The 26,102-nt window shown below is 30.3% G+C and overlaps 2 protein-coding genes across 2 annotated transcripts, besides 20 other annotated features; both read right to left on the bottom strand.

Moving 5' to 3' along the window:
* Positions 1-1,391: 1,391 nt before the first annotated feature.
* Positions 1,392-1,429: a mobile genetic element.
* Positions 1,392-1,429: a terminal%2Cinverted (terminal inverted repeat of Banshee-A3 transposon ID:TVAGG3_0139640).
* A 602-nt stretch (positions 1,430-2,031) lies between these two features.
* Positions 2,032-3,090: a mobile genetic element.
* A 682-nt stretch (positions 3,091-3,772) lies between these two features.
* Positions 3,773-3,809: a mobile genetic element.
* Positions 3,773-3,809: a terminal%2Cinverted (terminal inverted repeat of Banshee-A3 transposon ID:TVAGG3_0139620).
* Positions 3,810-4,494: 685 nt separating this feature from the next.
* Positions 4,495-4,528: a terminal%2Cinverted (terminal inverted repeat of MuDR-4N1_TV transposon ID:TVAGG3_0139610).
* Positions 4,495-5,511: a mobile genetic element.
* Positions 5,512-8,756: 3,245 nt separating this feature from the next.
* On the bottom strand, positions 8,757-9,095 carry TVAGG3_0139600 (uncharacterized protein; the record flags this gene model as incomplete). The annotated part of the gene is made up of 1 exon (XM_051224218.1): positions 8,757-9,095. One exon carries the CDS (start codon positions 9,093-9,095, stop codon positions 8,757-8,759), a length of 339 nt encoding a protein of 112 aa, XP_051109204.1.
* A 1,199-nt stretch (positions 9,096-10,294) lies between these two features.
* Positions 10,295-10,332: a mobile genetic element.
* Positions 10,295-10,332: a terminal%2Cinverted (terminal inverted repeat of Banshee-A3 transposon ID:TVAGG3_0139590).
* A 601-nt stretch (positions 10,333-10,933) lies between these two features.
* Positions 10,934-11,992: a mobile genetic element.
* Positions 11,993-12,674: 682 nt separating this feature from the next.
* Positions 12,675-12,711: a mobile genetic element.
* Positions 12,675-12,711: a terminal%2Cinverted (terminal inverted repeat of Banshee-A3 transposon ID:TVAGG3_0139570).
* A 685-nt stretch (positions 12,712-13,396) lies between these two features.
* Positions 13,397-13,430: a terminal%2Cinverted (terminal inverted repeat of MuDR-4N1_TV transposon ID:TVAGG3_0139560).
* Positions 13,397-14,657: a mobile genetic element.
* Positions 14,658-17,904: 3,247 nt separating this feature from the next.
* TVAGG3_0139550 (uncharacterized protein) lies at positions 17,905-18,243 on the bottom strand (the record flags this gene model as incomplete). Its single annotated transcript, XM_051224217.1, has 1 exon — positions 17,905-18,243. The coding sequence occupies one exon, from the start codon at positions 18,241-18,243 to the stop codon at positions 17,905-17,907; it is 339 nt and encodes a 112-aa protein (XP_051109203.1).
* A 1,199-nt stretch (positions 18,244-19,442) lies between these two features.
* Positions 19,443-19,480: a mobile genetic element.
* Positions 19,443-19,480: a terminal%2Cinverted (terminal inverted repeat of Banshee-A3 transposon ID:TVAGG3_0139540).
* A 2,347-nt stretch (positions 19,481-21,827) lies between these two features.
* Positions 21,828-21,864: a mobile genetic element.
* Positions 21,828-21,864: a terminal%2Cinverted (terminal inverted repeat of Banshee-A3 transposon ID:TVAGG3_0139530).
* A 686-nt stretch (positions 21,865-22,550) lies between these two features.
* Positions 22,551-22,584: a terminal%2Cinverted (terminal inverted repeat of MuDR-4N1_TV transposon ID:TVAGG3_0139520).
* Positions 22,551-23,446: a mobile genetic element.
* Between the last annotated feature and the right edge of the window lie 2,656 nt (positions 23,447-26,102).

Here is a 26,102-nt window from a genome sequence, read left to right as displayed (position 1 = left end):
TAGGCAATCTGATAAGCTTCGATTACCTTTTCACATGCAAGACCTTTTGCTCTTTGATTGATTTCACCATAAAAATCAAGTAATTCGACCTCTGAAAGATACGATGGTTCTCCACCATTACATGTGGTTGTCCATACATTTTCCGCAATTGTATGTCGCAACTCTGCAGTTATTGAATCATCGCGTTCCATGTGAAATTCATCTTTGTTATCAGTGTAGCACTTTTTGTTTAGTCTTCTTTTGAAGATTTTACGTTGAATACGAGACAAAACTGCTTTTTCTCAATGAAGTTTACATTTGGCTTTAATGTAATTAAGACTTTTCATGTCACTTTTTGTAAAGTTCATTTTCGGTACGGAACAAATGCATATATTAATGCATTAATTCTAAATGTAATAAATTTTGTATCTTTGAAAATTTCAAAGTTAAAAAAAATTGGACTAATATTATTCGTCTTCAAATGTACTATGCAAATTAAAGTTTTTGGGCTATGGATTCTGTGGGATAAGATTATTGAAATTTTGGATGTTCCTCGAATTGGCCAGAGATTCGAGTGTCAATGCCTTGTTCCATAACATAGTAATTGTGTTTGTGACTGAGCATATTTTTTTCTAAAATATAGAGATTAAAATTGTAAAAATCTTCATTTAAGGAGTTCCTGTTAAATGATTGTGACTTGATTATATTTGTGTCGTTTTTGGTAGTCTCTTTATTCGATTTTGATGAATTTATGTTCGAAATTCGGTATTTAACTAATAAGATTCAGAGTAAAACACTGGAAATCGGATATTCTCTATGCCAATGAACTGGACAATCTGTGTGTTTGGGAGGTGAAATTCCAAATTTTTTTGAAATCCCGAAAATGAAGATCAACCCTTTATTTTTGATTAAGATATTTTACAATTTCAGATTTTTTTGAATACTTTTGATTCGGTTTTGTTAAAAGCATATCAGCTAACTTGTTTTAAAAATCACATATTTTTATGTGGTAAGACGAAATGATGGAAGTGAGGCATATCTCAATATTTTCACCAGATCTTCAGGCATTTAGCATGGATATATAATTGTTATCATGATTTGTATTTAGTAATATTATTTAATCCAACTTATCAAAGCTAAACAAGATAAGAAATGCGTTTTAATTTTTTTTTCAAACAAAATTGAACAAAAAATACACTTAGAAGATATATTTCTTTAAGTTATTTATAGTAATGGAAATAATATGGTATATCTATCATTAACATATAAGCAGATCATACCTCTCTTGTGCCATGCAATTATGAATTAAGAATTTTGTAAATTCAACTGTATATAATAATCTTTTAATTGAAAAACATCATCAGACCAAGAGATGTTAATCATGTGCATCTAATATAATTGTTTTTGTCTAGTGTTGAAAACAGAAATTCATCAAAAGTGACACCTCAGAAAAGCTATAATATTGAATTTTTGGAACTTTTGATAGAGCACGTTTTTAAATATTAATTAAAGTAAATGTATATTTTCGTAAAGATTCTTTTTAATAAAAAATAAAATTTTGAAGAAGAACACAAAATCTTCTGAAAAATAATATCACATAAACTCATATTATTTTCTAATATATAACTATTTTATATAAAAATCAAATTCAATGATCTTAAAAGCGAAGGATAAACCTCAAAATTTACGAATATAATGAGTGGGAATATAATGCTTATCTATCATAAAACCATATGAAATATCAATTTTTGCTTTACGCCTAATTTTTGACGACAATTAGCAAAAAATGTTAAATGTTAACACTCAGTCCATTTGAATATGAAAAATAAAATTGACTTTGATTAAATGTTTTTATTTATCATGCAATTCTTCTTGCGACCAAAGATTTGAATAAAATTTCAAAAAATAAGATAGCTTAAAAATAATATACGGTAGTGTTTACTAATAGATGAATAGTATATAAATTCTATTAAAATGGATTTGATCCAAAAAGATATATAAAATTTGATCATAAATAAAATTGTTTAGAAGTCATTTAAAATGATGTAATTATTCAAATTTTGCTAAAACCCATTCCTCTTTGATATATAACTCCCATTTTTGCATTTCTGGCTCGTACCAAAATTTTGAAACTTCGAATAATTCGTTAGGAGTGTAATTACTATTCGTTTTTGGATTAATATCGAGAGATAAATGTGGTGTATTGTTGTATTTTTCAATGAACTGCTGAACTGAGTCCTTGATTTGTTGAATATCATCCAACTCGTCTGGCAAAAACTTTTCTAAGCTTGGCCACAGGCGCTCCACCTTGCCGTTCTGTCTTGGCATATACGGCAAGGTGTGCTTCCAAACTATTCCGTTTTCCTGCATAACCTGGCCGAATTCACCGCGGTTTTCACCGCCGTTATCGGTCCAGATGCAGTAAGGGATAAACTCCTCTAAAAGTTTTCTTAAAATATTCGCTGTTGAGTTGGAAGACTTGTTTTTCAATAATTTAGTTTTGAGAACTTTACGTGTCATATCATTCAATATGGCAAAGAATGGAAAAGAAACATTACCGTGAAGGTAATGAATATCGCAGTGCCATATCAAATTCTTTGATATGGCACGATATTTGGTAGGTGGATCTGCTGGTTTGTAATCTCTTTTTGAAGATAAACCTGATTCCATCATAAATTTTTCCACTTGATGAGGCTTTATTTTTTGTAAATTGTCAAAAATTTGATCTTTTGTCAAATCTTCTATATTTTCAAATTCTTTTGCAATTTCTTCTTTTTCTTTCTCACAATCGGGATTTTGAACAATATTTTGAAACCTTTTAATCAATAAATAAGTTTTTGAAATTCCTCCTTTATATTGTGAAACACAAGAATTAATTAATTGTTTTTGTTCAAATGTTGGTGGATTTGGTTTTCTGCCGCGACTAACTTTTGGTAATTCGATTTCTTGAAGTTGAAATGCTCTTCTTATTGTATTTTCGGCAACATTCAATTTAATTTTACCATTTTCCAATTCAACTTCCTTTCCCACACTTTTGTAATATTCACCTTCTTCTATTCTTCTTTTAGCTTCAAATAGCCATTCTCTGTTTATAGATTTGGCAGTAGTCATAAAAGTGGTCCTTCTTTTGTGATAAGATTCAAATTTGAATGTGGATGATAAATAAAAATCAAAAATAATTGTTATAATTTAAATGAAGAAGTAATTTAAAACGATTTTATTTATGATCAAATTTTATATATTTTTTTGGATCAAATCCATTTTAATAGAATTTATATACTATTCATCTATTAGTAAACACTACCGTATATTATTTTTAAGCTATCTTATTTTTTGAACTTTTATTCAAATCTTTGGTCGCAAGAAGAATTGCATGATAAATAAAAACATTTAATCAAAGTCAATTTTATTTTTCATATTCAAATGGACTGAGTGTTAACATTTAACATTTTTTGCTAATTGTCGTCAAAAATTAGGCGTAAAGCAAAAATTGATATTTCATATGGTTTTATGATAGATAAGCATTATATTCCCACTCATTATATTCGTAAATTTTGAGGTTTATCCTTCGCTTTTAAGATCATTGAATTTGATTTTTATATAAAATAGTTATATATTAGAAAATAATATGAGTTTATGTGATATTATTTTTCAGAAGATTTCATTCTATATGCCTATGAAAAGTACTCTCAAAACTAACTTTTTCCTAATTATAATTAAATCTAGAATATTGTATTATGCTTAGTGTTATTTCATTTTTCTCATTCAATTTAGAATTTACAAATGTCAAAAATTGAGAGCTGTCACTTTTGATGAATTTCTGTTTATTACATAGCATTAATAAAAAAATCATTTGTTCTGATTAATATTTATCCAATAATAATATATATTCATTTTTGAATTTAATTAGCTTTTTTAAAGCTTAATATTTAATAATATTATTATTCAACATTCTTAATAAAATAAGATATATGCTTTATGTCTAATATATGTTTTGTAGAAATTTCGAGGAAATATCAAGGTTTCAACATCACTTCACTTCCACCATTTCGTCTTACGAAAGTTTAATTGTATGATTAAATACTTGGGCCATTCTAATATTTCATCTTTTTGAAATCGATTTTGCTCAATAGGATATGTATTAAAATATTTTTCCAATGCATCCAATAAATTATCCGTGCCATTTATTGATATATCAAGAAAGTCGTTTTGTTTTGTTTCTATCGGGGTAATACGATGTGAAAAGTGACAAAAATATACTATGATTTATATTTCATTGTATAATAAAGTCGAGAAGGGAGTCCTAACCTTAAGAAAGGGCTCTCTTCTCGACTTTCTGCTGCAATCTCACTCGAATTGCGCGTATATACTGCTTCTTTCATTAGAAGTAGTATATACGCGCAACAATATGCCATGGCAAGTGCACTTGTCGCCACTTTTAATGTTTCTCAAATGCAATGCGGGAAGGAGTGGCAATATAGTACTTGGGTAGTTGTGGAGTTATGTGTTAGGAGAGGGAACAGGACAAATTTGCCACACGGCACTTTTTTTTAAAAAAATTAATGGAGCGGAGCGATACTCTGCTGCAGGAGCCCCAAGGCTCCCAATCATTACGAAAGGGAGCCTCAGGGCTCCTGAGAATCCATCAGCAGAGGCCTTTTCATTTGGCCTCTGCTGATCAAAGATTCGGCGAAGCCATTCTTCGTCTCAGGAGCCCCAAGGCTCCCAATCATTACGAAAGGGAGCCTCAGGGCTCCTGAGAATCCATCAGCAGAGGCCTTTTCATTTGGCCTCTGCTGATCAAAGATTCGGCGAAGCCATTCTTCGTCTCAGGAGCCCCAAGGCTCCCAATCATTACGAAAGGGAGCCTCAGGGCTCCTGAGAATCCATCAGTAGAGGCCTTTTCATTTGGCCTCTGCTGATCAAAGATTCGGCGAAGCCATTCTTCGTCTCAGGAGCCCCAAGGCTCCCAATCATTACGAAAGGGAGCCTCAGGGCTCCTGAGAATCCATCAGTAGAGGCCTTTTCATTTGGCCTCTGCTGATCAAAGATTCGGCGAAGCCATTCTTCGTCTCAGGAGCCCCAAGGCTCCCAATCATTACGAAAGGGAGCCTCAGGGCTCCTGAGAAACCTCTTTGAGAAGGTTTTCTTTAAGAAAACCTTCTCAAAGATGATTGTCAGCATTCACTCAAAATCTACCAAGAGTTTCAAAGTTTCAAATCTATCTGAAATGAAGCTTTGAATCTCTTGTATATCTAATTGTAGAGGTACCTTTTCAAAATGTCTTCTATTGATTAAATTTAATCAGTAAAAGTCATTTTGAAAAGGTACATCTCTATAATTGCTATTGAGCATTCACTCTTGGAACCTTGGAGCTCTTGTGTAGTGCATGAAAACTCCAAGATTCTAGAATAAAACATATATCATAGACATAATTTCTTCAAATATAATTTAAGGTTATTTTTTAAAAAATTAGAACAGCGTAATTTAAGGTTATTGAAAAGTGACACTTGACAAATTTATCCCGCACTCTTCAAAAATAAGGAAATTTTGATAAATATCCTCATCGCTATTATCATAAAAGATTCAATATCCCTTTCGATATTTAATGACAAATTTGAAAAGGTGTTTGAAATTCTTTCGGATTTTGTTGAATTTAACCCAAAATTTATTATTAATTGTTTACAAGAAATTTTATTTAACTCTTCTTGTAAAGAAAACTTTGCCAATATTTTGAATGCATTTGAAAATTCCGAGCTTAGAATATATTTGGATGAATGCGAAGATGAAATCGATCCTGAAATTTTTGACTCTCTCAAAAATATGTATTCAATTTTAAATGAATCTAATTCTCATCAATAATAACATATGAATAAAAAATAAATGGATTTAATTTTTTTTATCAGTTTCAATAGATTACAGTTATTTTTATTTTCTACAATATCTCATTACCAAATCGTTTTAACTCTTTGTATATCAAAGAATAATAATAAGTGACCTGTAATAACCATACTCATAATGGATTAGACCTCAAATTATTTAAAATGTCAATTCAATATTATTAAATTACAATTTCTTTTATTCTAATAGATTTTAACTAGCCAATCATGATTACAAATATTGTAGCCTTCATTAACTCATAATATCGAAGAATATAACTTATATTCATGGACAATTTGTGATTAATTTCCAATAATATATAAAACCGACTCAAATTAATCATGTTGGCATTAGCGCGCATCGATGCTCAATCTACCTGTAGTATTATAAGCTTATATTCCTATTTTTCAGCATTAAAATTGTGAATTACGTAATTTTGTCATAGTTTTACGTAATTTTAATTTTTTTTGATAAGAAAAAAATGACTTTAAGAAAAAACGAGATCACTCATAATCTTTTTCTCAGAAAACTGCAGAGTATACAACAAATGTACTCAAACGTGCATTAAGCACAATACCTGGTCCCCATTTCGCTCTATGGACCGATAATGGTACAAAAAATAAAGAAAAATTGCAAAAACGTTCCCACTTTTTGAGAGGGATGTTTTGCAAAATAATTTTATGGACATCTCTGGAAAGTTTCATTTCAGTTTGATAATATATCCAACACCTATATAGAAGAGCCTTGCTGATTTGACCTGAAAGAGCGAAAGTTAGTTTTTTGATTTGAAAACCCTGCAATTTAATATTGTTAAGGACTCAATGTAGAAATATGATATAATATCATGTAGAGATCAATCATCTTCCAAAAATCTTCTATGTATGAAAGAAAAAAATTTGCAAAACGTACCTCTCAAGAAGTGGGAACGTTTTGCACACTCTCGAAAATAAAACACAATTTCATTAATTATTATGCGAAAGGGGAATTGAACATATTTTTATTCAACCAGATAATCCTCAGGCCAACAGATTTCGCAAAGAGAATTTCCCCAAACAGTAAGATTTTTCAAAAAAAAGAAATATAATGCGAAGAATTAAGATTAATCACCGAAAAAACAACTGATTTTACTTACTTTAATGATTTTGAAGATATGCAAATTATCAGGAAGAAAGCTCAATATAACAAATAAAATAATATTCTAATTTGCAAGAATGGGTTTAATGACTACGCACAAATACATAGCCTCATACATATCAACAAAGGTCTTGGGTCTCCGAGGTTCTCAATTTCATCAGAAACCGCTATATGATAACCAAGCTTACTCAGATCTACACATAAATACATAGCCTCATACATATCAACAAAGGTCTCTCTACTCTTAAGTTCCAATTCCCAAAATTTTATTTTTATATTTATTGGCAAAAGGTAAAAGTTCCAAATTATCGTATCGTTAATTTTTAATTTGCTTTCAAATTATATTTTTTGTACTTACGTTCAATTTTTATTTTTAATAAATTATTTATATTAAAATTTCGAAATATTCATAAATACATTCAATTCATATAATAATAGTCAATATCATCGTTTTGAGAAGATCAGATCCTACACAAAAACCATGGAGAGGATTGTATTTTCAATGTATGCCTCTGGTCGAGCACTAAAAGCAAAAGCTAGACAGTTTTTAACCTGTATAATAAAAATGTATCATATATCTTTTTGGAAAATAAAAACAAATTTTTATTTATTCAATATTATATAAAAAGGTGTTGATATTGCAGGTTTTTCAGTATGTTTTCCATCCCAATAAAACTCAATATTAATCGATATATCTGAAAAATACGAGGTGTCAAAGTGGTGAATTTCACCTCACTTCGTTTTGCTCCATTAAATTGACTCAATTTCATCCCTTTGCTGAGAATTTTTGTATTTGGAGGATAATAATCTAAATAATTCGAAATATTTGTTACAATAACTATCAGTGCTTGATTTAATGTTTGAATTTGATTGCTTCAAATTGCGCAATTTTAAGTAATTCGGCGTCAGATGTTAATTTTTTGCAAGAAGAATTAAATATATATGTGGGATTTGGTATTGCGTTTGATGTTTTGTTTGTTAATTCGTTGGATAAGGCTTTATCTGGGTTCCACGGATGAATACCATACTGATGCATTGACTTAATCACAAGCATCAATTAAAATTCTTACAATTTTTAACCTTGGTTTTGGGGTATTTGATAAATTATCTTGCTCATATGTGTAAAGCGGAACATATTTTAACCTGTTATTCTTTGATCTCAAAGATGCTGCACATCCTACATCAAATAACTGGAGAACTACTGTGCAGTAAGCTGGAAATGTCAAGAGTTCAATTCTGAAGAGACTCAAAAGTTTGCAAGTAAAATAACTTACTCGGCTGATATGATTATCACCGAATACGATATTATGCTGAGCTGCTGTGATAGCATCAAGACTTGAGCGATATCTCTGGATTTCGATAATAAAAGTTAAATTAAAGATATCCCATATCTTCTTTGTCATCCATCCATAAGATTGTCCTGTAAGGAATGCTCTCACGGAGCGGAGTTCCTGTGAACAATTTTATATTCCTGGAACAATAATAAATGGTTTCATCCGGTATCCTTCAGAATTATATGGGAAGATACTAGTAACAAGCACAAATTCATGCTCTTCTTTGGTTAAAGGAGGGTTGCTTTCAGTGCAGATAACTTTGTAACGCTTTGATGAAGCAGAGATGTTTCATAAATACTCCACTTATTCCATGGATCAATTCCTGCCGTATACTGAAATTAATGTAAGAAGTTAGCAACTGTTGCTGTGTTACAGTACTTTGCTCGTTTTTCCTCATTTTCTTTTGAGCTTTTGATCTCAATGTTGAGATCAGAGCAAACTCTGTTTAACCATGATCTTGAGGGGAGATATACTTCTAGCGAAGTAAACAATTCTTTTTCCTCTTGTTGGAAATTCGTCTGGATGAACAAGGCCAGCTAGATATAAAGCTCTGCTGTATCTATACTCCAGTAATTCGTAGGCAATCTGATAAGCTTCGATTACCTTTTCACATGCAAGACCTTTTGCTCTTTGATTGATTTCACCATAAAAATCAAGTAATTCGACCTCTGAAAGATACGATGGTTCTCCACCATTACATGTGGTTGTCCATACATTTTCCGCAATTGTATGTCGCAACTCTGCAGTTATTGAATCATCGCGTTCCATGTGAAATTCATCTTTGTTATCAGTGTAGCACTTTTTGTTTAGTCTTCTTTTGAAGATTTTACGTTGAATACGAGACAAAACTGCTTTTTCTCAATGAAGTTTACATTTGGCTTTAATGTAATTAAGACTTTTCATGTCACTTTTTGTAAAGTTCATTTTCGGTACGGAACAAATGCATATATTAATGCATTAATTCTAAATGTAATAAATTTTGTATCTTTGAAAATTTCAAAGTTAAAAAAAATTGGACTAATATTATTCGTCTTCAAATGTACTATGCAAATTAAAGTTTTTGGGCTATGGATTCTGTGGGATAAGATTATTGAAATTTTGGATGTTCCTCGAATTGGCCAGAGATTCGAGTGTCAATGCCTTGTTCCATAACATAGTAATTGTGTTTGTGACTGAGCATATTTTTTCTAAAATATAGAGATTAAAATTGTAAAAATCTTCATTTAAGGAGTTCCTGTTAAATGATTGTGACTTGATTATATTTGTGTCGTTTTTGGTAGTCTCTTTATTCGATTTTGATGAATTTATGTTCGAAATTCGGTATTTAACTAATAAGATTCAGAGTAAAACACTGGAAATCGGATATTCTCTATGCCAATGAACTGGACAATCTGTGTGTTTGGGAGGTGAAATTCCAAATTTTTTTGAAATCCCGAAAATGAAGATCAACCCTTTATTTTTGATTAAGATATTTTACAATTTCAGATTTTTTTGAATACTTTTGATTCGGTTTTGTTAAAAGCATATCAGCTAACTTGTTTTAAAAATCACATATTTTTATGTGGTAAGACGAAATGATGGAAGTGAGGCATATCTCAATATTTTCACCAGATCTTCAGGCATTTAGCATGGATATATAATTGTTATCATGATTTGTATTTAGTAATATTATTTAATCCAACTTATCAAAGCTAAACAAGATAAGAAATGCGTTTTAATTTTTTTTTCAAACAAAATTGAACAAAAAATACACTTAGAAGATATATTTCTTTAAGTTATTTATAGTAATGGAAATAATATGGTATATCTATCATTAACATATAAGCAGATCATACCTCTCTTGTGCCATGCAATTATGAATTAAGAATTTTGTAAATTCAACTGTATATAATAATCTTTTAATTGAAAAACATCATCAGACCAAGAGATGTTAATCATGTGCATCTAATATAATTGTTTTTGTCTAGTGTTGAAAACAGAAATTCATCAAAAGTGACACCTCAGAAAAGCTATAATATTGAATTTTTGGAACTTTTGATAGAGCACGTTTTTAAATATTAATTAAAGTAAATGTATATTTCGTAAAGATTCTTTTTAATAAAAAATAAAATTTTGAAGAAGAACACAAAATCTTCTGAAAAATAATATCACATAAACTCATATTATTTTCTAATATATAACTATTTTATATAAAAATCAAATTCAATGATCTTAAAAGCGAAGGATAAACCTCAAAATTTACGAATATAATGAGTGGGAATATAATGCTTATCTATCATAAAACCATATGAAATATCAATTTTTGCTTTACGCCTAATTTTTGACGACAATTAGCAAAAAATGTTAAATGTTAACACTCAGTCCATTTGAATATGAAAAATAAAATTGACTTTGATTAAATGTTTTTATTTATCATGCAATTCTTCTTGCGACCAAAGATTTGAATAAAATTTCAAAAAATAAGATAGCTTAAAAATAATATACGGTAGTGTTTACTAATAGATGAATAGTATATAAATTCTATTAAAATGGATTTGATCCAAAAAGATATATAAAATTTGATCATAAATAAAATTGTTTAGAAGTCATTTAAAATGATGTAATTATTCAAATTTTGCTAAAACCCATTCCTCTTTGATATATAACTCCCATTTTTGCATTTCTGGCTCGTACCAAAATTTTGAAACTTCGAATAATTCGTTAGGAGTGTAATTACTATTCGTTTTTGGATTAATATCGAGAGATAAATGTGGTGTATTGTTGTATTTTTCAATGAACTGCTGAACTGAGTCCTTGATTTGTTGAATATCATCCAACTCGTCTGGCAAAAACTTTTCTAAGCTTGGCCACAGGCGCTCCACCTTGCCGTTCTGTCTTGGCATATACGGCAAGGTGTGCTTCCAAACTATTCCGTTTTCCTGCATAACCTGGCCGAATTCACCGCGGTTTTCACCGCCGTTATCGGTCCAGATGCAGTAAGGGATAAACTCCTCTAAAAGTTTTCTTAAAATATTCGCTGTTGAGTTGGAAGACTTGTTTTTCAATAATTTAGTTTTGAGAACTTTACGTGTCATATCATTCAATATGGCAAAGAATGGAAAAGAAACATTACCGTGAAGGTAATGAATATCGCAGTGCCATATCAAATTCTTTGATATGGCACGATATTTGGTAGGTGGATCTGCTGGTTTGTAATCTCTTTTTGAAGATAAACCTGATTCCATCATAAATTTTTCCACTTGATGAGGCTTTATTTTTTGTAAATTGTCAAAAATTTGATCTTTTGTCAAATCTTCTATATTTTCAAATTCTTTTGCAATTTCTTCTTTTTCTTTCTCACAATCGGGATTTTGAACAATATTTTGAAACCTTTTAATCAATAAATAAGTTTTTGAAATTCCTCCTTTATATTGTGAAACACAAGAATTAATTAATTGTTTTTGTTCAAATGTTGGTGGATTTGGTTTTCTGCCGCGACTAACTTTTGGTAATTCGATTTCTTGAAGTTGAAATGCTCTTCTTATTGTATTTTCGGCAACATTCAATTTAATTTTACCATTTTCCAATTCAACTTCCTTTCCCACACTTTTGTAATATTCACCTTCTTCTATTCTTCTTTTAGCTTCAAATAGCCATTCTCTGTTTATAGATTTGGCAGTAGTCATAAAAGTGGTCCTTCTTTTGTGATAAGATTCAAATTTGAATGTGGATGATAAATAAAAATCAAAAATAATTGTTATAATTTAAATGAAGAAGTAATTTAAAACGATTTTATTTATGATCAAATTTTATATATTTTTTTGGATCAAATCCATTTTAATAGAATTTATATACTATTCATCTATTAGTAAACACTACCGTATATTATTTTTAAGCTATCTTATTTTTTGAACTTTTATTCAAATCTTTGGTCGCAAGAAGAATTGCATGATAAATAAAAACATTTAATCAAAGTCAATTTTATTTTTCATATTCAAATGGACTGAGTGTTAACATTTAACATTTTTTGCTAATTGTCGTCAAAAATTAGGCGTAAAGCAAAAATTGATATTTCATATGGTTTTATGATAGATAAGCATTATATTCCCACTCATTATATTCGTAAATTTTGAGGTTTATCCTTCGCTTTTAAGATCATTGAATTTGATTTTTATATAAAATAGTTATATATTAGAAAATAATATGAGTTTATGTGATATTATTTTTCAGAAGATTTCATTCTATATGCCTATGAAAAGTACTCTCAAAACTAACTTTTTCCTAATTATAATTAAATCTAGAATATTGTATTATGCTTAGTGTTATTTCATTTTTCTCATTCAATTTAGAATTTACAAATGTCAAAAATTGAGAGCTGTCACTTTTGATGAATTTCTGTTTATTACATAGCATTAATAAAAAAATCATTTGTTCTGATTAATATTTATCCAATAATAATATATATTCATTTTTGAATTTAATTAGCTTTTTTAAAGCTTAATATTTAATAATATTATTATTCAACATTCTTAATAAAATAAGATATATGCTTTATGTCTAATATATGTTTTGTAGAAATTTCGAGGAAATATCAAGGTTTCAACATCACTTCACTTCCACCATTTCGTCTTACGAAAGTTTAATTGTATGATTAAATACTTGGGCCATTCTAATATTTCATCTTTTTGAAATCGATTTTGCTCAATAGGATATGTATTAAAATATTTTTCCAATGCATCCAATAAATTATCCGTGCCATTTATTGATATATCAAGAAAGTCGTTTTGTTTTGTTTCTATCGGGGTAATACGATGTGAAAAGTGACAAAAATATACTATGATTTATATTTCATTGTATAATAAAGTCGAGAAGGGAGTCCTAACCTTAAGAAAGGGCTCTCTTCTCGACTTTCTGCTGCAATCTCACTCGAATTGCGCGTATATACTGCTTCTTTCATTAGAAGTAGTATATACGCGCAACAATATGCCATGGCAAGTGCACTTGTCGCCACTTTTAATGTTTCTCAAATGCAATGCGGGAAGGAGTGGCAATATAGTACTTGGGTAGTTGTGGAGTTATGTGTTAGGAGAGGGAACAGGACAAATTTGCCACACGGCACTTTTTTTTAAAAAAAATTAATGGAGCGGAGCGATACTCTGCTGCAGGAGCCCAAGGCTCCCAATCATTACGAAAGGGAGCCTCAGGGCTCCTGAGAATCCATCAGCAGAGGCCTTTTCATTTGGCCTCTGCTGATCAAAGATTCGGCGAAGCCATTCTTCGTCTCAGGAGCCCCAAGGCTCCCAATCATTACGAAAGGGAGCCTCAGGGCTCCTGAGAATCCATCAGCAGAGGCCTTTTCATTTGGCCTCTGCTGATCAAAGATTCGGCGAAGCCATTCTTCGTCTCAGGAGCCCCAAGGCTCCCAATCATTACGAAAGGGAGCCTCAGGGCTCCTGAGAATCCATCAGTAGAGGCCTTTTCATTTGGCCTCTGCTGATCAAAGATTCGGCGAAGCCATTCTTCGTCTCAGGAGCCCCAAGGCTCCCAATCATTACGAAAGGGAGCCTCAGGGCTCCTGAGAATCCATCAGCAGAGGCCTTTTCATTTGGCCTCTGCTGATCAAAGATTCGGCGAAGCCATTCTTCGTCTCAGGAGCCCCAAGGCTCCCAATCATTACGAAAGGGAGCCTCAGGGCTCCTGAGAATCCATCAGTAGAGGCCTTTTCATTTGGCCTCTGCTGATCAAAGATTCGGCGAAGCCATTCTTCGTCTCAGGAGCCCCAAGGCTCCCAATCATTACGAAAGGGAGCCTCAGGGCTCCTGAGAATCCATCAGTAGAGGCCTTTTCATTTGGCCTCTGCTGATCAAAGATTCGGCGAAGCCATTCTTCGTCTCAGGAGCCCCAAGGCTCCCAATCATTACGAAAGGGAGCCTCAGGGCTCCTGAGAAACCTCTTTGAGAAGGTTTTCTTTAAGAAAACCTTCTCAAAGATGATTGTCAGCATTCACTCAAAATCTACCAAGAGTTTCAAAGTTTCAAATCTATCTGAAATGAAGCTTTGAATCTCTTGTATATCTAATTGTAGAGGTACCTTTTCAAAATGTCTTCTATTGATTAAATTTAATCAGTAAAAGTCATTTTGAAAAGGTACATCTCTATAATTGCTATTGAGCATTCACTCTTGGAACCTTGGAGCTCTTGTGTAGTGCATGAAAACTCCAAGATTCTAGAATAAAACATATATCATAGACATAATTTCTTCAAATATAATTTAAGGTTATTTTTTAAAAAATTAGAACAGCGTAATTTAAGGTTATTGAAAAGTGACACTTGACAAATTTATCCCGCACTCTTCAAAAATAAGGAAATTTTGATAAATATCCTCATCGCTATTATCATAAAAGATTCAATATCCCTTTCGATATTTAATGACAAATTTGAAAAGGTGTTTGAAATTCTTTCGGATTTTGTTGAATTTAACCCAAAATTTATTATTAATTGTTTACAAGAAATTTTATTTAACTCTTCTTGTAAAGAAAACTTTGCCAATATTTTGAATGCATTTGAAAATTCCGAGCTTAGAATATATTTGATGATGAATGCGAAGATGAAATCGATCCTGAAATTTTTGACTCTCTCAAAAATATGTATTCAATTTTAAATGAATCTAATTCTCATCAATAATAACATATGAATAAAAAATAAATGGATTTAATTTTTTTTATCAGTTTCAATAGATTACAGTTATTTTTATTTTCTACAATATCTCATTACCAAATCGTTTTAACTCTTTGTATATCAAAGAATAATAATAAGTGACCTGTAATAACCATACTCATAATGGATTAGACCTCAAATTATTTAAAATGTCAATTCAATATTATTAAATTACAATTTCTTTTATTCTAATAGATTTTAACTAGCCAATCATGATTACAAATATTGTAGCCTTCATTAACTCATAATATCGAAGAATATAACTTATATTCATGGACAATTTGTGATTAATTTCCAATAATATATAAAACCGACTCAAATTAATCATGTTGGCATTAGCGCGCATCGATGCTCAATCTACCTGTAGTATTATAAGCTTATATTCCTATTTTTCAGCATTAAAATTGTGAATTACGTAATTTTGTCATAGTTTTACGTAATTTTAATTTTTTTTGATAAGAAAAAAATGACTTTAAGAAAAAACGAGATCACTCATAATCTTTTTCTCAGAAAACTGCAGAGTATACAACAAATGTACTCAAACGTGCATTAAGCACAATACCTGGTCCCCATTTCGCTCTATGGACCGATAATGGTACAAAAAATAAAGAAAAATTGCAAAAACGTTCCCACTTTTTGAGAGGGATGTTTTGCAAAATAATTTTATGGACATCTCTGGAAAGTTTCATTTCAGTTTGATAATATATCCAACACCTATATAGAAGAGCCTTGCTGATTTGACCTGAAAGAGCGAAAGTTAGTTTTTTGATTTGAAAACCCTGCAATTTAATATTGTTAAGGACTCAATGTAGAAATATGATATAATATCATGTAGAGATCAATCATCTTCCAAAAATCTTCTATGTATGAAAGAAAAAAATTTGCAAAACGTACCTCTCAAGAAGTGGGAACGTTTTGCACACTCTCGAAAATAAAACACAATTTCATTAATTATTATGCGAAAGGGGAATTGAACATATTTTTATTCAACCAGATAATCCTCAGGCCAACAGATTTCGCAAAGAGAATTTCCCCAAACAGTAAGATTTTTCAAAAAAAAGAAATATAATGCGAAGAATTAAGATTAATCACCGAAAAAACAACTGATTTTACTTACTTTAATGATTTTGAAGATATGCAAATTATCAGGAAGAAAGCTCAATATAACAAATAAAATAATATTCTAATTTGCAAGAATGGGTTTAATGACTACGCACAAATACATAGCCTCATACATATCAACAAAGGTCTTGGGTCTCCGAGGTTCTCAATTTCATCAGAAACCGCTATATGATAACCAAGCTTACTCAGATCTACACATAAATACATAGCCTCATACATATCAACAAAGGTCTCTCTACTCTTAAGTTCCAATTCCCAAAATTTTATTTTTATATTTATTGGCAAAAGGTAAAAGTTCCAAATTATCGTATCGTTAATTTTTAATTTGCTTTCAAATTATATTTTTTGTACTTACGTTCAATTTTTATTTTTAATAAATTATTTATATTAAAATTTCGAAATATTCATAAATACATTCAATTCATATAATAATAGTCAATATCATCGTTTTGAGAAGATCAGATCCTACACAAAAACCATGGAGAGGATTGTATTTTCAATGTATGCCTCTGGTCGAGCACTAAAAGCAAAAGCTAGACAGTTTTTAACCTGTATAATAAAAATGTATCATATATCTTTTTGGAAAATAAAAACAAATTTTTATTTATTCAATATTATATAAAAAGGTGTTGATATTGCAGGTTTTTCAGTATGTTTTCCATCCCAATAAAACTCAATATTAATCGATATATCTGAAAAATACGAGGTGTCAAAGTGGTGAATTTCACCTCACTTCGTTTTGCTCCATTAAATTGACTCAATTTCATCCCTTTGCTGAGAATTTTTGTATTTGGAGGATAATAATCTAAATAATTCGAAATATTTGTTACAATAACTATCAGTGCTTGATTTAATGTTTGAATTTGATTGCTTCAAATTGCGCAATTTTAAGTAATTCGGCGTCAGATGTTAATTTTTTGCAAGAAGAATTAAATATATATGTGGGATTTGGTATTGCGTTTGATGTTTTGTTTGTTAATTCGTTGGATAAGGCTTTATCTGGGTTCCACGGATGAATACCATACTGATGCATTGACTTAATCACAAGCATCAATTAAAATTCTTACAATTTTTAACCTTGGTTTTGGGGTATTTGATAAATTATCTTGCTCATATGTGTAAAGCGGAACATATTTTAACCTGTTATTCTTTGATCTCAAAGATGCTGCACATCCTACATCAAATAACTGGAGAACTACTGTGCAGTAAGCTGGAAATGTCAAGAGTTCAATTCTGAAGAGACTCAAAAGTTTGCAAGTAAAATAACTTACTCGGCTGATATGATTATCACCGAATACGATATTATGCTGAGCTGCTGTGATAGCATCAAGACTTGAGCGATATCTCTGGATTTCGATAATAAAAGTTAAATTAAAGATATCCCATATCTTCTTTGTCATCCATCCATAAGATTGTCCTGTAAGGAATGCTCTCACGGAGCGGAGTTCCTGTGAACAATTTTATATTCCTGGAACAATAATAAATGGTTTCATCCGGTATCCTTCAGAATTATATGGGAAGATACTAGTAACAAGCACAAATTCATGCTCTTCTTTGGTTAAAGGAGGGTTGCTTTCAGTGCAGATAACTTTGTAACGCTTTGATGAAGCAGAGATGTTTCATAAATACTCCACTTATTCCATGGATCAATTCCTGCCGTATACTGAAATTAATGTAAGAAGTTAGCAACTGTTGCTGTGTTACAGTACTTTGCTCGTTTTTCCTCATTTTCTTTTGAGCTTTTGATCTCAATGTTGAGATCAGAGCAAACTCTGTTTAACCATGATCTTGAGGGGAGATATACTTCTAGCGAAGTAAACAATTCTTTTTCCTCTTGTTGGAAATTCGTCTGGATGAACAAGGCCAGCTAGATATAAAGCTCTGCTGTATCTATACTCCAGTAATTCGTAGGCAATCTGATAAGCTTCGATTACCTTTTCACATGCAAGACCTTTTGCTCTTTGATTGATTTCACCATAAAAATCAAGTAATTCGACCTCTGAAAGATACGATGGTTCTCCACCATTACATGTGGTTGTCCATACATTTTCCGCAATTGTATGTCGCAACTCTGCAGTTATTGAATCATCGCGTTCCATGTGAAATTCATCTTTGTTATCAGTGTAGCACTTTTTGTTTAGTCTTCTTTTGAAGATTTTACGTTGAATACGAGACAAAACTGCTTTTTCTCAATGAAGTTTACATTTGGCTTTAATGTAATTAAGACTTTTCATGTCACTTTTTGTAAAGTTCATTTTCGGTACGGAACAAATGCATATATTAATGCATTAATTCTAAATGTAATAAATTTTGTATCTTTGAAAATTTCAAAGTTAAAAAAAATTGGACTAATATTATTCGTCTTCAAATGTACTATGCAAATTAAAGTTTTTGGGCTATGGATTCTGTGGGATAAGATTATTGAAATTTTGGATGTTCCTCGAATTGGCCAGAGATTCGAGTGTCAATGCCTTGTTCCATAACATAGTAATTGTGTTTGTGACTGAGCATATTTTTTTCTAAAATATAGAGATTAAAATTGTAAAAATCTTCATTTAAGGAGTTCCTGTTAAATGATTGTGACTTGATTATATTTGTGTCGTTTTTGGTAGTCTCTTTATTCGATTTTGATGAATTTATGTTCGAAATTCGGTATTTAACTAATAAGATTCAGAGTAAAACACTGGAAATCGGATATTCTCTATGCCAATGAACTGGACAATCTGTGTGTTTGGGAGGTGAAATTCCAAATTTTTTTGAAATCCCGAAAATGAAGATCAACCCTTTATTTTTGATTAAGATATTTTACAATTTCAGATTTTTTTGAATACTTTTGATTCGGTTTTGTTAAAAGCATATCAGCTAACTTGTTTTAAAAATCACATATTTTTTATGGTAAGACGAAATGATGGAAGTGAGGCATATCTCAATATTTTCACCAGATCTTCAGGCATTTAGCATGGATATATAATTGTTATCATGATTTGTATTTAGTAATATTATTTAATCCAACTTATCAAAGCTAAACAAGATAAGAAATGCGTTTTAATTTTTTTTTCAAACAAAATTGAACAAAAAATACACTTAGAAGATATATTTCTTTAAGTTATTTATAGTAATGGAAATAATATGGTATATCTATCATTAACATATAAGCAGATCATACCTCTCTTGTGCCATGCAATTATGAATTAAGAATTTTGTAAATTCAACTGTATATAATAATCTTTTAATTGAAAAACATCATCAGACCAAGAGATGTTAATCATGTGCATCTAATATAATTGTTTTTGTCTAGTGTTGAAAACAGAAATTCATCAAAAGTGACACCTCAGAAAAGCTATAATATTGAATTTTTGGAACTTTTGATAGAGCACGTTTTTAAATATTAATTAAAGTAAATGTATATTTTGTAAAGATTCTTTTTAATAAAAAATAAAATTTTGAAGAAGAACACAAAATCTTCTGAAAAATAATATCACATAAACTCATATTATTTTCTAATATATAACTATTTTATATAAAAATCAAATTCAATGATCTTAAAAGCGAAGGATAAACCTCAAAATTTACGAATATAATGAGTGGGAATATAATGCTTATCTATCATAAAACCATATGAAATATCAATTTTTGCTTTACGCCTAATTTTTGACGACAATTAGCAAAAAATGTTAAATGTTAACACTCAGTCCATTTGAATATGAAAAATAAAATTGACTTTGATTAAATGTTTTTATTTATCATGCAATTCTTCTTGCGACCAAAGATTTGAATAAAATTTCAAAAAATAAGATAGCTTAAAAATAATATACGGTAGTGTTTACTAATAGATGAATAGTATATAAATTCTATTAAAATGGATTTGATCCAAAAAGATATATAAAATTTGATCATAAATAAAATTGTTTAGAAGTCATTTAAAATGATGTAATTATTCAAATTTTGCTAAAACCCATTCCTCTTTGATATATAACTCCCATTTTTGCATTTCTGGCTCGTACCAAAATTTTGAAACTTCGAATAATTCGTTAGGAGTGTAATTACTATTCGTTTTTGGATTAATATCGAGAGATAAATGTGGTGTATTGTTGTATTTTTCAATGAACTGCTGAACTGAGTCCTTGATTTGTTGAATATCATCCAACTCGTCTGGCAAAAACTTTTCTAAGCTTGGCCACAGGCGCTCCACCTTGCCGTTCTGTCTTGGCATATACGGCAAGGGTGTGCTTCCAAACTATTTCCGTTTTCCTGCATAACCTGGCCGAATTCACCGCGGTTTTCACCGCCGTTATCGGTCCAGATGCAGTAAGGGATAAACTCCTCTAAAAGTTTTCTTAAAATATTCGCTGTTGAGTTGGAAGACTTGTTTTTCAATAATTTAGTTTTGAGAACTTTACGTGTCATATCATTCAATATGGCAAAGAATGGAAAAGAAACATTACCGTGAAGGTAATGAATATCGCAGTGCCATATCAAATTCTTTGATATGGCACGATATTTGGTAGGTGGATCTGCTGGTTTGTAATCTCTTTTTGAAGATAAACCTGATTCCATCATAAATTTTTCCACTTGATGAGGCTTTATTTTTTGTAAATTGTCAAAAATTTGATCTTTTGTCAAATCTTCTATATTTTCAAATTCTTTTGCAATTTCTTCTTTTTCTTTCTCACAATCGGGATTTTGAACAATATTTTGAAACCTTTTAATCAATAAATAAGTTTTTGAAATTCCTCCTTTATATTGTGAAACACAAGAATTAATTAATTGTTTTGTTCAAATGTTGGTGGATTTGGTTTTCTGCCGCGACTAACTTTTGGTAATTCGATTTCTTGAAGTTGAAATGCTCTTCTTATTTGTATTTTCGGCAACATTCAATTTAATTTTACCATTTTTCCAATTCAACTTCCTTTCCACACTTTTGTAATATTCACCTTCTTCTATTCTTCTTTTAGCTTCAAATAGCCATTCTCTGTTTATAGATTTGGCAGTAGTCATAAAAGTGGTCCTTCTTTTGTGATAAGATTCAAATTTGAATGTGGATGATAAATAAAAATCAAAAATAATTGTTATAATTTAAATGAAGAAGTAATTTAAAACGATTTTATTTATGATCAAATTTTATATATTTTTTTGGATCAAATCCATTTTAATAGAATTTATATACTATTCATCTATTAGTAAACACTACCGTATATTATTTTTTAAGCTATCTTATTTTTTGAACTTTTATTCAAATCTTTGGTCGCAAGAAGAATTGCATGATAAATAAAAACATTTAATCAAAGTCAATTTTATTTTTCATATTCAAATGGGACTGAGTGTTAACATTTAACATTTTTTGCTAATTGTCGTCAAAAATTAGGCGTAAAGCAAAAATTGATATTTCATATGGTTTTATGATAGATAAGCATTATATTCCCACTCATTATATTCGTAAATTTTGAGGTTTATCCTTCGCTTTTTAAGATCATTGAATTTGATTTTTATATAAAATAGTTATATATTAGAAAATAATATGAGTTTATGTGATATTATTTTTCAGAAGATTTCATTCTATATGCCTATGAAAAGTACTCTCAAAACTAACTTTTTCCTAATTATAATTAAATCTAGAATATTGTATTATGCTTAGTGTTATTTTCATTTTCTCATTCAATTTAGAATTTACAAATGTCAAAAATTGAGAGCTGTCACTTTTGATGAATTTCTGTTTATTACATAGCATTAATAAAAAAATCATTTGTTCTGATTAATATTTATCCAATAATAATATATATTCATTTTTGAATTTAATTAGCTTTTTTAAAGCTTAATATTTAATAATATTATTATTCAACATTCTTAATAAAATAAGATATATGCTTTATGTCTATAATATGTTTTTGTAGAAATTTCGAGGAAATATCAAGGTTTCAACATCACTTCACTTCCACCATTTCGTCTTACGAAAGTTTAATTGTATGATTAAATACTTGGGCCATTCTAATATTTCATCTTTTTGAAATCGATTTTGCTCAATAGGATATGTATTAAAATATTTTTCCAATGCATCCAATAAATTATCCGTGCCATTTATTGATATATCAAGAAAGTCGTTTTGTTTTGTTTCTATCGGGGTAATACGATGTGAAAAGTGACAAAAATATACTATGATTTATATTTCATTGTATAATAAAGTCGAGAAGGGAGTCCTAACCTTAAGAAAGGGCTCTCTTCTCGACTTTCTGCTGCAATCTCACTCGAATTGCGCGTATATACTGCTTCTTTCATTAGAAGTAGTATATACGCGCAACAATATGCCATGGCAAGTGCACTTGTCGCCACTTTTAATGTTTCTCAAATGCAATGCGGGAAGGAGTGGCAATATAGTACTTGGGTAGTTGTGGAGTTATGTGTTAGGAGAGGGAACAGGACAAATTTGCCACACGGCACTTTTTTTTAAAAAAAATTAATGGAGCGGAGCGATACTCTGCTGCAGGAGCCCCAAGGCTCCCAATCATTACGAAAGGGAGCCTCAGGGCTCCTGAGAATCCATCAGCAGAGGCCTTTTCATTTGGCCTCTGCTGATCAAAGATTCGGCGAAGCCATTCTTCGTCTCAGGAGCCCCAAGGCTCCCAATCATTACGAAAGGGAGCCTCAGGGCTCCTGAGAATCCATCAGCAGAGGCCTTTTCATTTGGCCTCTGCTGATCAAAGATTCGGCGAAGCCATTCTTCGTCTCAGGAGCCCCAAGGCTCCCAATCATTACGAAAGGGAGCCTCAGGGCTCCTGAGAATCCATCAGTAGAGGCCTTTTCATTTGGCCTCTGCTGATCAAAGATTCGGCGAAGCCATTCTTCGTCTCAGGAGCCCCAAGGCTCCCAATCATTACGAAAGGGAGCCTCAGGGCTCCTGAGAAACCTCTTTGAGAAGGTTTTCTTTAAGAAAACCTTCTCAAAGATGATTGTCAGCATTCACTCAAAATCTACCAAGAGTTTCAAAGTTTCAAATCTATCTGAAATGAAGCTTTGAATCTCTTGTATATCTAATTGTAGAGGTACCTTTTCAAAATGTCTTCTATTGATTAAATTTAATCAGTAAAAGTCATTTTGAAAAGGTACATCTCTATAATTGCTATTGAGCATTCACTCTTGGAACCTTGGAGCTCTTGTGTAGTGCATGAAAACTCCAAGATTCTAGAATAAAACATATATCATAGACATAATTTCTTCAAATATAATTTAAGGTTATTTTTTAAAAAATTAGAACAGCGTAATTTAAGGTTATTGAAAAGTGACACTTGACAAATTTATCCCGCACTCTTCAAAAATAAGGAAATTTTGATAAATATCCTCATCGCTATTATCATAAAAGATTCAATATCCCTTTCGATATTTAATGACAAATTTGAAAAGGTGTTTGAAATTCTTTCGGATTTTGTTGAATTTAACCCAAAATTTATTATTAATTGTTTACAAGAAATTTTATTTAACTCTTCTTGTAAAGAAAACTTTGCCAATATTTTGAATGCATTTGAAAATTCCGAGCTTAGAATATATTTGGATGAATGCGAAGATGAAATCGATCCTGAAATTTTTGACTCTCTCAAAAATATGTATTCAATTTTAAATGAATCTAATTCTCATCAATAATAACATATGAATAAAAAATAAATGGATTTAATTTTTTTTATCAGTTTCAATAGATTACAGTTATTTTTATTTTCTACAATATCTCATTACCAAATCGTTTTAACTCTTTGTATATCAAAGAATAATAATAAGTGACCTGTAATAACCATACTCATAATGGATTAGACCTCAAATTATTTAAAATGTCAATTCAATATTATTAAATTACAATTTCTTTTATTCTAATAGATTTTAACTAGCCAATCATGATTACAAATATTGTAGCCTTCATTAACTCATAATATCGAAGAATATAACTTATATTCATGGACAATTTGTGATTAATTTCCAATAATATATAAAACCGACTCAAATTAATCATGTTGGCATTAGCGCGCATCGATGCTCAATCTACCTGTAGTATTATAAGCTTATATTCCTATTTTTCAGCATTAAAATTGTGAATTACGTAATTTTGTCATAGTTTTACGTAATTTTAATTTTTTTTGATAAGAAAAAAATGACTTTAAGAAAAAACGAGATCACTCATAATCTTTTTCTCAGAAAACTGCAGAGTATACAACAAATGTACTCAAACGTGCATTAAGCACAATACCTGGTCCCCATTTCGCTCTATGGACCGATAATGGTACAAAAAATAAAGAAAAATTGCAAAAACGTTCCCACTTTTTGAGAGGGATGTTTTGCAAAATAATTTTATGGACATCTCTGGAAAGTTTCATTTCAGTTTGATAATATATCCAACACCTATATAGAAGAGCCTTGCTGATTTGACCTGAAAGAGCGAAAGTTAGTTTTTTGATTTGAAAACCCTGCAATTTAATATTGTTAAGGACTCAATGTAGAAATATGATATAATATCATGTAGAGATCAATCATCTTCCAAAAATCTTCTATGTATGAAAGAAAAAAATTTGCAAAACGTACCTCTCAAGAAGTGGGAACGTTTTGCACACTCTCGAAAATAAAACACAATTTCATTAATTATTATGCGAAAGGGGAATTGAACATATTTTTATTCAACCAGATAATCCTCAGGCCAACAGATTTCGCAAAGAGAATTTCCCCAAACAGTAAGATTTTTCAAAAAAAAGAAATATAATGCGAAGAATTAAGATTAATCACCGAAAAAACAACTGATTTTACTTACTTTAATGATTTTGAAGATATGCAAATTATCAGGAAGAAAGCTCAATATAACAAATAAAATAATATTCTAATTTGCAAGAATGGGTTTAATGACTACGCACAAATACATAGCCTCATACATATCAACAAAGGTCTTGGGTCTCCGAGGTTCTCAATTTCATCAGAAACCGCTATATGATAACCAAGCTTACTCAGATCTACACATAAATACATAGCCTCATACATATCAACAAAGGTCTCTCTACTCTTAAGTTCCAATTCCCAAAATTTTATTTTTATATTTATTGGCAAAAGGTAAAAGTTCCAAATTATCGTATCGTTAATTTTTAATTTGCTTTCAAATTATATTTTTTGTACTTACGTTCAATTTTTATTTTTAATAAATTATTTATATTAAAATTTCGAAATATTCATAAATACATTCAATTCATATAATAATAGTCAATATCATCGTTTTGAGAAGATCAGATCCTACACAAAAACCATGGAGAGGATTGTATTTTCAATGTATGCCTCTGGTCGAGCACTAAAAGCAAAAGCTAGACAGTTTTTAACCTGTATAATAAAAATGTATCATATATCTTTTTGGAAAATAAAAACAAATTTTTATTTATTCAATATTATATAAAAAGGTGTTGATATTGCAGGTTTTTCAGTATGTTTTCCATCCCAATAAAACTCAATATTAATCGATATATCTGAAAAATACGAGGTGTCAAAGTGGTGAATTTCACCTCACTTCGTTTTGCTCCATTAAATTGACTCAATTTCATCCCTTTGCTGAGAATTTTTGTATTTGGAGGATAATAATCTAAATAATTCGAAATATTTGTTACAATAACTATCAGTGCTTGATTTAATGTTTGAATTTGATTGCTTCAAATTGCGCAATTTTAAGTAATTCGGCGTCAGATGTTAATTTTTTGCAAGAAGAAAAATATATATGTGGGATTTGGTATTGCGTTTGATGTTTTGTTTGTTAATTCGTTGGATAAGGCTTTATCTGGGTTCCACGGATGAATACCATACTGATGCATTGACTTAATCACAAGCATCAATTAAAATTCTTACAATTTTTAACCTTGGTTTTGGGGTATTTGATAAATTATCTTGCTCATATGTGTAAAGCGGAACATATTTTAACCTGTTATTCTTTGATCTCAAAGATGCTGCACAT

Source organism: Trichomonas vaginalis, chromosome IV (assembly GCF_026262505.1).
Source record: "Trichomonas vaginalis G3 chromosome IV, whole genome shotgun sequence".
Classification (NCBI taxonomy): Eukaryota; Parabasalia; order Trichomonadida; family Trichomonadidae; genus Trichomonas; species Trichomonas vaginalis.
This window is presented reverse-complemented; position numbering and strand designations above follow the sequence as displayed.